The sequence below is a fragment of the Lactuca sativa genome, chromosome 8, assembly GCF_002870075.4.
Source record: "Lactuca sativa cultivar Salinas chromosome 8, Lsat_Salinas_v11, whole genome shotgun sequence".
Lineage (NCBI taxonomy): Eukaryota > Viridiplantae > Streptophyta > Magnoliopsida > Asterales > Asteraceae > Lactuca > Lactuca sativa.
In genome coordinates, this window is record NC_056630.2 from 289,643,837 (window position 1) to 289,653,789 (window position 9,953).

At 32.7% G+C, this 9,953-nt stretch overlaps 2 protein-coding genes across 3 annotated transcripts; one reads left to right on the top strand and one right to left on the bottom strand.

Annotated features, from left to right (window-relative positions):
* Nucleotides 1-391: 391 nt before the first annotated feature.
* On the top strand, nucleotides 392-4,498 carry LOC111903609 (uncharacterized). Its single transcript, XM_023899380.3, has 14 exons — nucleotides 392-899; nucleotides 1,261-1,437; nucleotides 1,528-1,652; nucleotides 1,743-1,878; nucleotides 1,960-2,166; nucleotides 2,279-2,374; nucleotides 2,474-2,533; nucleotides 2,645-2,719; nucleotides 2,798-2,851; nucleotides 2,962-3,063; nucleotides 3,175-3,669; nucleotides 3,763-3,897; nucleotides 4,008-4,115; nucleotides 4,189-4,498. The coding sequence occupies exons 1-14, from the start codon at nucleotides 492-494 to the stop codon at nucleotides 4,336-4,338; spliced, it is 2,328 nt and encodes a 775-aa protein (XP_023755148.1). The 5' UTR covers nucleotides 392-491; the 3' UTR covers nucleotides 4,339-4,498.
* LOC111903641 (uncharacterized) lies at nucleotides 4,267-7,098 on the bottom strand. 2 transcript variants are annotated; one of them, XM_042896984.2, is made up of 5 exons: nucleotides 6,825-7,098; nucleotides 6,377-6,718; nucleotides 6,081-6,266; nucleotides 5,779-5,995; nucleotides 4,267-5,181 (listed from the first exon to the last, which is right to left on the bottom strand). In XM_042896984.2, exons 1-5 carry the CDS (start codon nucleotides 6,990-6,992, stop codon nucleotides 5,024-5,026), a joined length of 1,071 nt encoding a protein of 356 aa, XP_042752918.1. In that variant the 5' UTR covers nucleotides 6,993-7,098; the 3' UTR covers nucleotides 4,267-5,023. The 2 variants fall into 2 exon arrangements, with proteins under 2 accessions (XP_042752918.1, XP_023755167.2); XM_023899399.3 differs by having other exon boundaries at nucleotides 5,039-5,269; nucleotides 6,825-7,096.
* Between the last annotated feature and the right edge of the window lie 2,855 nt (nucleotides 7,099-9,953).

The window sequence follows — 9,953 nt, forward strand, 5'->3', positions numbered from 1 at the left end:
TTGCAATTATCTTATAATTACAATATTAGCCCCATTAATTCAATTAACCTATTTTGACCACAAAATTAATTCTTGACCAATATTAATTAAATAATATGATTTCTCTTTTAATATTTTATTCTCATAATATATTAATAAATCACATTTATTTTATTTCTTTATTATTCATCTAGTCAAGTTGCTTTGGTGAAGACAATCCAAAAAGACTATACTACTATCGGGTCAAGTACATACCAATTATAGCTATAAACTTAGATATGTAATCTAACACATAAAACAAAAAATTCTATAACTTTTTAAAAGTTTAAAAGAATTAAATGACCAAATACACATAAAACAGAAAAAAAGTTTTTATGACCTAAACCCCTAAAAAATATTATAACCTAGTTACCTGATATACAACCTCATCAACACCTTCATACTCGGTAGGGTTTAGGGTTTCTGTCCATTGCTCCAAGGAAGGTGAAATCGTGTAGCTTATCAAATAAAGGATGCCGGCGACTGAAGTCACGGCGGACGCGTTGTCGGCGTCAGGCCGAACGTCGGAAAAGCTCAGCCTGCCTACGCTTCAATCTAAAATGAAATGCGACCCTGAAGGCTACGAGACCGAACTAAACTTGATTTACAGCCAATTCAAGTCGTCTGTAGAACTTTTTCAACAACAGGCGGCACTAAATTTCACCTCCGTCGTCAGTGGCGGCGTTGGAAGCGACCCTACCGTTGCCAAAGACCTCGGTGACCGGGCCATGTTCTTGGCTCACGTTACGCCTTTTTACCCTAACCAGCTCCTAAACTATCCGAAAGAGCTCGTGGAATTCCTTCGGTCATCCGCTCGCGTGCTTCCGTCCTCGCTTCGTGTCACTGTTACACAAGCTCTGATACTTCTTCTAAATCGCAAGGTATCATCTAAATTGGATCAATATTTGACTATATGTACACACACAGCACGCTCAGTTCAGTTATTTTCTGTTTGATGATAGAAGAACTGTACCGTTAATCGAGAATCGACGAATTTGCAACTTAAAATTTGATTTGAAACGAGTTCTACCAAATGATTGATAAATAACTGATAAAGTATGTTAAATTTCAAACCAAATATAGTGTGCTGAAGTTGTAACAGTATTAAGGTCGAGATTAAATCTTAAAAGCAATAGGATAGACTTCATAGCAGAGATTGGTTTTGTCTGTCTGGGTGGAACTGATCATATTACAAGAGGCTTTGGTAGATATGTTTATGACTTGGATCATTTGTATTCACAGATTGTTGCCATCAAGGAGACTCTTGCATTGTTCATGGAGCTTCAGGTTTTGACTGATAAGCCTTTAAAAGAATTGGCATTCTCTCATATCATTCATAGTATCAAGCGTATGAATCAGAAACACAAGAACGAAACGGAAAACAGAGCTCTTCAAAGTATTTTATTCTCAATGCTACAGGTATACACACATTTCTTTGGCTTTTTAAATCTCTTTGCCAAACTTATTCAGTATCCAACTATATATAATATCCTTTTTATGTTGCTTCAGGAAGAGGATGAAAAGAAAGCAATGAGGTCACTTGTCACAATATGTGATCTTCATAGGAGGAAGGTCTGGTTTGATGATAGAACAGCCAATGCTATATGTCGGGCATGTTTTCACCCATCATCAAGGTTCATCAAATCAAAATATTCTTATGTTACATGTCCTTTTTCATGTAACAATTATAATCTACTCACATGATTTTTTTGTTCTTCCACCAGGATTATGATTGCAGCTCTGTCATTTCTTCTTGATTATGAAAAAATTGAGCAAGACAATGACAGTGACGAGTCAAGTGATGAAGAAGAAGCAATCCAACAACATCATGTTGTCGTTAGTAAAGAAGCTATTTACAAGGTTAGTTGCTCAGTTTTTACTTTCTTTTTAAGATAATTGGTTCCTTATTCAGTGTTCTTATATATATGTTCATCAAAATAGGCCAACAATACAGGGACAACATCCAGCAAAAAGAAAAAGAAAGCAAAGTTGCAGCGTGTGATTCGTAGCATGAAAAAGAAACAACGTATCTCATCTGAAAGGAATGATAACTTAAACTACTATTCACCACTCAATGCTTTAACAGACGCACAGGGGTTTGCTGAGAAGCTGTTCTCACGACTTCAAACTTGTAGTGAACGCTTTGAGGTAATTACTAATATACCCCTTTGTGTCCCATTTTGACAACCTCCCTCCTAAATCCCAATAACATGTTCAATGTTATGTATTCTCATACACCCCTATAACTATAATGTTGCAGATAAAAATGATGATGGTGAAAGTGGTTGCGCGTACTGTTGGACTTCATAGATTGATTTTATTGAACTTTTATCCTTTTCTTCAGAAGTATGTTCAGGTAATGTTTTTCTTCTTTCTAGTTGTTTTTTATATTCACAAGTTTTATCTCTAATTGTTACTTATATTCTTTAGTATCATTCTTGTTGTGAAATTTCAGCCCCACCAAAGGGATGTGACAAACTTGCTAGCAGCAGCTGTTCAAGCCTGTCATGATATGGTATGTAATATGTATTGTAACCTTTTATTTTTCATTAAAACAATTTAAATGAATATTTTTGTTACCATTATATTATATATAAAAAAAATTTGATCAAGTTATGTGGAGCAGGTGCCACCTGATGCAGTTGAACCATTATTCAAGCAGATAGTTAATCAGTTTGTGCATGATAAGTCACGTACAGAGGTATCTTTCTATTGCTATTTTTTTGTTATATTATTTTTGTAAGTGATGTGAGTTTTTAGATTTAATTTTCTTTTGCAGTCGATTGCTGTTGGGTTGAATGTTGTGCGTGAAATATGTTTGCGTATTCCTCTGGTAAGCTTCTTACTTTTTATGGAATGAATTTTTTTTTTTTCTTGTTGAAAGAATAAAAAAAGAAATAACTTTTATTATTACCCTTTTTACTTATGTTTTTTGTTCTTCAGTTAATGACAGAGGATTTGCTGCAAGATCTTGTGCTGTATAAGAAATCACACGAGAAGGCAGTTTCATCAGCTGCTCGTTCACTTATTTCATTGTTCAGAGAGGTACTGTAAATCATTCTCTCTCTCTCTCTCTCTCTCTCTCTCTCCAAATTTATTTGTGTTTTAGGTTAGAAGGGTAAACTTGTCTTTTTTTTTTTTTTTTTTTTTTTGTAGATTTGTCCTTCACTTCTGATAAAGAAGGATCGTGGTCGGCCTACTGATCCAAAGGCAAAGCCAAAAGCATTTGGTGAGGTTACTGTTCCCAGTGATGTCCCTGGGGCTGAGTTGCTTCTGGATGATGATGTCAGCAATGCTTCTGATGAGGATGCTGAATCTATTGATGCTGACATCAGCACTCAAGGAGGTTCGGAATCTGAAGAAGAAGATGATGATGAAGAAATGGGAAGTGAAGAGGATGAAGTATCTGATGAGGAGGAGGAGGAGGAGGAGGTGGATGGGATGTCTATTGATTCAAGGGGATCTGAGAAAAGGAAAGGGCAAAAAAGGAAATTTGAAGATTTTGATGAAGAACTTGATGGAGCCAATCAAAGTCTTAGGGCTCTTAAGAGACTTGCAGGAGCTAGATTGGAGAGTGAGGCAATAACAGAAGAGCCAACAACAGATGGTATTCTCTCAAATGAAGATTTTCAGAGAATCAAAGAGCTAAAAGTAAGTCACCATTTTTACACCATCAATATTATTATTAATCTGCTACTTATATAATTAATTATACATTTTTTTTTTAAATTTGTTGTGAAATAGGCAAAGAAGGATGCAAAGGTTGCATTGGCAAATCATGGAATTTTGAAAAAGTCTTCAGATCCAAAATCAACAGTCTTTAAGGTCCCAACATCTGATCAACTCAGTTTGAAAAGAGTCGATGGATATTCACTTGAAGTAAGTCTGAAAAATCTATTTATTTAATCATAAAACGAATATTTAATTAGTTACAGACTGATTGATTGATTAATGTGCATAATACAATTATATAATATTTATGTGTATAGGCTAACATAAGAAAAAAGATGACAAAGGAGGAAAGGAAGGCTTTGATCAAAGCAGGAAGAGAAGATGGGGAAAAGTACCAATCAAGAGCTGCTACCAAACAGAAAAAGGTCTGTTTTAATTTTAATTTTATTGTTCATTCAAAAGACCAAGATATTAATGCAACTCATTTAACCTATGTAGACTGGTGGATTAAGCAATCAGCAAAAGGAACACAAGAAGGCGATGCCTTTAGCTGCCAAGAGATCAAAGATCGAAAGATCACGCCGTCAGAAAAAGCTCAAGGCCAAGACAGCTGGCAAACAGTTTCGTGGTCGCAAAGCATGGAAATGATTCATATCTGGAAAGCAAGCACATTCACAATTTTGCCCTTTCAAAAAGCAAATTCTGTTATTTTACTTTTTATTTTACAGATTTTAGTGCCAAAACGGAGACATAATGTGATATAGTATAATTTATTTTTTCATTGTGTATTACAGAGTGAGTTGCGTTAGGATGATTCTTGCATATTTCAAACTATATCTTGGACTTTGAACAAAGACAAAATAAATACCCAAATTACAAAGCGTTGATTTAATCAAGGTCAAACGGCCTCAAACTGATAATTACCCCCATATATAACTACTTTAACATAGAATAACTCTAGTTGAATCAATTTGTTTCTTGAATACCAAAACGTTTATGTTATGTTCAATACAAATGTTTTTACCCACTTCCTCTTCCTGTCACTCTATGCACCACAAAGATTAATAGACATAATATCCTATCCAATAATTATGATCATGCACACCTTTACTCTCAATAAGTTCGATAATATCATCCTTGCACCCCCGTTCATTTCATATACAAAAGCATTTCCACATTCAACCATATCTATCCATAAGTTCAATAAGTGATCCAGTTGTAACATTCTTTTTTCTTAACTTCTTTTTGGTTACATTTGCATTACCTTTACTAGAGAACACAAATGTACTTGAGGCATCCTTTTTGTTGGAAGTCGATGAGGTTAATTTTGATCTTATAGCCAAATGTACTTCATGTGTGCCAATACTTTCATCCTGTTCTTGAGCAAAGGCTGCCTTAGAGTTATTGCTGCCTTGGTAGCCTTAGCAGCTTCAAAACTCCTTTCATTCACAGCTTCATTTGGTGTTATTTCCCAATTACTAGATACTTCAACTTTGATTAATTAAAATGTATCAACTTCAAAACTGTGTGGTTTTAACAAAGCTAAAACCCGGTTTTGGTGCGGTTTTAACCCAAAAGTCTAATCACCATAACATATAAAGTAAGCTAATCAGGAGAATGTGAAGTATTAAACAAAATTTAAAGTAAATTTTTAACAAGTTAAAGGTTAATGTTGTCCAAAAACAATTAAAAAAAATCCATGTTTAGACAACTTTTATATTGGACAAACTTAAGGATTTTTTTTTCATTTATTTATGAATAACTGGCTTAGGAGTAAACTGTATAGACAAAACTTTTTTCATTTATTTATTGATGCTATCAAATATTAAACTGTCTTAAACAAACATTTTACTTGAGATTTAGGAGTAAATTATGTCCGAGTATTCTATTTGAGACTTTCATACGATACATATAAAACCAAACCAAATAGTCTAATTTCTTTAATAATATAAAGATGTAACTAATTCTCTTTAGACAATTTCTCCCAACCCAAACACTCAGAACTCACAAGTACGCAACTTAGAAGTTCAAGCTAGCATTGGTTTTTTAATTTTTGTGGTTATTTTGGTTACAATTAATTAACATCACCTATTTGTGCAAGTTCTTCTGTCGTATTACTGAATTGCACTCCAAGCTCGTAAGCATGCTTATAGGCTTTGGATCTCTTTGTGTTAACATGTTTAAGCTCCTTCTTCAAACAACTGATGCTCTTTCTTACAAGTTTCAATTCTGCTTTAAGTCGTATAAATCTAGATTGACGTTCCTTTAGCTTCATTTTCATTTCCTCAATCTCGTCTAACAGAATCTAACAAGAGAAATTTTTAAGTACATTATAAAATTAGTACTACAATATGATGGGCACGTGAGATATATGAAGAAGAAAGGGTTACATTTATCCTGCATTGTATGAATCTTTGCGAATCTATATCTGGCTTTGAGTTTCTATTATGATTGTTTGGTTCTGGTGTAGTGTAAATTTCTCTTGTTTCATTGACTTTTCTCATTTCGTTATAGATTCTCATTTCATCTGCCCGATTCTTGTTCCCATGTTGGATCCTTTGCGCCATGCTCTCCATCTTTGAGTTGTGAATGGAGGAAGAAATCATTATGTAATGCAAAGTGTATATAATATATAGAACAATATGATATATATAGTAATGTTTAAGAACTTATCAACTAAAAATACCAGATCGTTGACTTCTTGTTCACCAGATGGTGTTATTCCATGGGTTTTTTTTGAAGACAGAAGTTCATCATGAACTTGTTGCAAATAATGCGTGTCTACCCTCCCTTTCTTGATCAGCATTTTTTGGCTGCGTTTTCGATCTGGTCTGAAAGGTGCAACTGGATCATCTTTTTCAGGCAAACGTGAAAAACCAGTTCTACTTGGTCCTACATTCTTGGGTAAATGAATCTCAGGTTTAACTAGGCAACGTTCAAGATCCATGAGTTCCTGCGTCCTCCAACGTATATAATATTCATGATCTGAAAACCACATTAGTTTCAGGTTGATTTGATATTCATCTGCCTGTTAACCAAGTTAGAAGTAGAAAAAGCAAAGAGGGATATATGTGAGTTTTTGTTTTGCAACAATTAAGACAAAACTTTTACTGAGTTCAAAGATCTGCGGTTACATTTCGCCGAGTTATATCTTTCTTGATACGGGAGAGAGCAAGAGTCAGCAACTGATATTTCTTGTCGGCCTCTTCTAGTACTAATTTCTGTATTTCATTAGAAGAATTGACAACGTGAATTCCATCTTCTAACTGTTCCATAGGGTCGAAACCGTTGTCTTCTTCCATTTACTTCACAACGCAAAATCTTACAATATCAAATACATATAAAAAATTTGAATCCAATTTTTGCTGAACAGATTTATCCTTCAACACATATCTAAATTTGTACAGGTATTTATGGAGTCGTTACACTTGCACCCCACAGCAAGAAAGTCAACGTTGCTAAAATAATTATTTTCGTTACACTTGCACCCCACGGCAAGAATGTCATTGCTAAAATAACTGGGAGCTGATAAATCCACTCCTTATTTTTATCGCTCCACATATTTTTGTTAGTAATTTACTATTATGCCCTTTACAGTGTATTTTAATTATTCCAATGCTTTTTGGGATGGGAGCTGATTTGATTCTCTTTCAACACATAAATACAACACGCTTAATCTTCCTCCTTCAAAGCTCGCAGTGTAATAAACTCATCTCAATAGAATACAATGTACCATCGATGATCAATCTGTTCAATATTCCCGTCAATCAAACCCAGTTCGTAGATCCTCCTTTTCTTCTGGATTTCCATCTGTCGTTTTCTTTTTCACCATGTTCTCAGATCCATTACCATTACGCCGGTGTTGAAGTAACACGACTTTTTCGACCTGAAAGTGCATGATATTACCCTTTCGGACCAGAAATTATTTGTGAAGTAGTTTATGAAGTTTGTGTGAAAGTATTACAGAGCTCCGATGACGGTGTTCTCGAGCGGAGTCTTCCCGGAAAATAATTTTGGGTGTAGTTCAACGGGTTCTCGAGGGCTTTTCATCGCGGAGAATGTAAACCTTAAAGTTGAAAGACGGGAATGTGTTTCTAACCAGTCGAGTTAAGACATGTGGACTCTCCGATCACTGCATTCCGTTCCTTCGGACACATATACATGCTGGACCAAGATTGCAAAACGTATGCGTCGTCTGAAAGCTGAAAGCCAACTAAAGATTGCAGCGCCGCAAGAGGAAGGAGTTTTGTGAGGAAGAAGGACGGTGTGGGCTGAAAGCGCTTAAAAAAAAGACGTTTAATACTTAAAATTTTAAATACACTATATATTTATATTTAAGGGTAAATTAGGCCGATTGTTTTTCATGTCAAAAAACGTGGGTAGTATTCTTTATTTTCAAAAATTAATTTGGCAGTCTCATATGTTTAAAACTTGCCCATTTCATCCCTTTAGATATAAAAATACCGTTTTGTCCTATTTATTTTTTGATTTATTTATTAAATATTAATTCATTAAACGAATTTTTTTATTAAATATATATCACTACCATCAGTCTTCAAACACCATCCCAGTTCCCTTTCTATAACCGCATTGACCAAATCGCCGGAGGAATATGATGTTGCCGGAAGAAGATGACTTTGCCGACAGAGACGAAACCTATAAAATTAGAGGCTTTCTTGAAGCTTATCAGAGAAGATGACAGACTACGGATCTGAGACGACGAGGTACATATCTAAAGGTGGTACATCATCGTCGGTTCCACCCTCACCCGATTCATGCTCTACAACAATCTCGACGTGAATACAATGTTTAGAAACCCTAATCGTCGATTAGCGATCTACTATGATCAATCGAGGCCAACGCGATGTACCATCCATAGATTTCAACGACGGATGTATAAAAGAAGAATCAGCAGCCCAAAATAATTAATATATATATATATATATATATATATATATATATATATATATATATATATATATATATATATATATATATAGTCAGGATCTTTTCCTGCATACTATGCAAATTTTTCTGTGTGAACTTTTTTTTTTTAAAATAAAAATAAAAAAGTGACTTAAAACAATAAGTCAGTCATACAAGTGCGTTCGCAAAAAAAAAAAAAAAAAAAAAAACAAAAAAACAAAAAAATTCTCGAAAAAAAGTTCAAACATGAAAAGTGCATATATGCATTAACGTCAGAAGTGCATATGTTCGTTAAAAATAACTTTCATATGTGCACATTTTTTTGAGATTTTTTTTCGAATGCACTTCTATATGACCGATTTAATGCCTTAAGTCATTCTTTTCTAAAAAAAAATTCACACGAAAAAGTTTGTGGAGTTCACAAAAGATCTTGACCGTGTATGTATGTATATATATATATATATATATATATATATATATATATATATATATATATATATATATATATATATATATATATATATATATATATATATATATATATATATATATATATATTCTAATAAAAGAATAGTTTGATTATCCTTTTGTCATGTGTAATCTTATTAGACCCTATGATTAATGTCATGCCACATGTCAATTTATTTATTACCCATTTCAAATTTTAAAATTTAAAATTTCCATTCTAATTATATTAAATTAAATAACATTAGAATAACATTTAAATTAATACAGATTAAAAGGTCACGTATTTATTTAAATCAACGATTATAATTTTATATAACTAAAAAATATCTCTTAAGTAATAATTTATTTAAAACAACCAATTAATAATTTTAAGTTTTTACTATGAAACTTTAATTAATTTTGTAACCGTGGTGCCCACGGGTTATAAACTAGTATATATATATATATATATATATATATATATATATATATATATATATATATATATATATATATATATATATATATATACTAGTTTATAACTCGTGAAAATACGGCTACAAAATTAATTAAAACTTTCATAGTTAGAACACAAAATTATTAATCAATCAAAAACATTAATTTAAATAAATATGTGAAATTATATCACCTTATAATTTTTAATTTTATTTTAATTTTTATTGCATTGTTATTAATTTATTGTAATTAAAGTGAAAATTTTAAAATTTGAAATAGATAATTAATAGGTTGACAAGTGACATGTATTAATTAAGAGGTTTAATAGCATGACACATGACAAAAAAAGAATAAAATGTGTATTAATTAGAAGGCCTAATATGATGACACATGTCAAAAGGAAATTAAAACTATTTTTTTATTAGAATAGGGAT

What these genes read in the sequence shown, in the direction of transcription:
- LOC111903609 (XM_023899380.3), top strand. Translation starts at nt 492, where the DNA reads ATGCCGGCGACTGAAGTCACGGCGGACGCGTTGTCGGCGTCAGGCCGA. An exon ending in TTTTATTCTCAATGCTACAG is followed by an intron (nt 1,438 to 1,527) that starts GTATACACACAT and finishes ATGTTGCTTCAG; the next exon opens with GAAGAGGATGAAAAGAAAGC. An exon ending in TTCTTCAGAAGTATGTTCAG is followed by an intron (nt 2,375 to 2,473) that starts GTAATGTTTTTC and finishes GTGAAATTTCAG; the next exon opens with CCCCACCAAAGGGATGTGAC.
- LOC111903641 (XM_042896984.2), bottom strand. Translation starts at nt 6,992, where the DNA reads ATGGAAGAAGACAACGGTTTCGACCCTATGGAACAGTTAGAAGATGGA. An exon ending in AAGATATAACTCGGCGAAAT is followed by an intron (nt 6,719 to 6,824) that starts GTAACCGCAGAT and finishes CTTGGTTAACAG; the next exon opens with GCAGATGAATATCAAATCAA. An exon ending in AACAAGAAGTCAACGATCTG is followed by an intron (nt 6,267 to 6,376) that starts GTATTTTTAGTT and finishes CACAACTCAAAG; the next exon opens with ATGGAGAGCATGGCGCAAAG.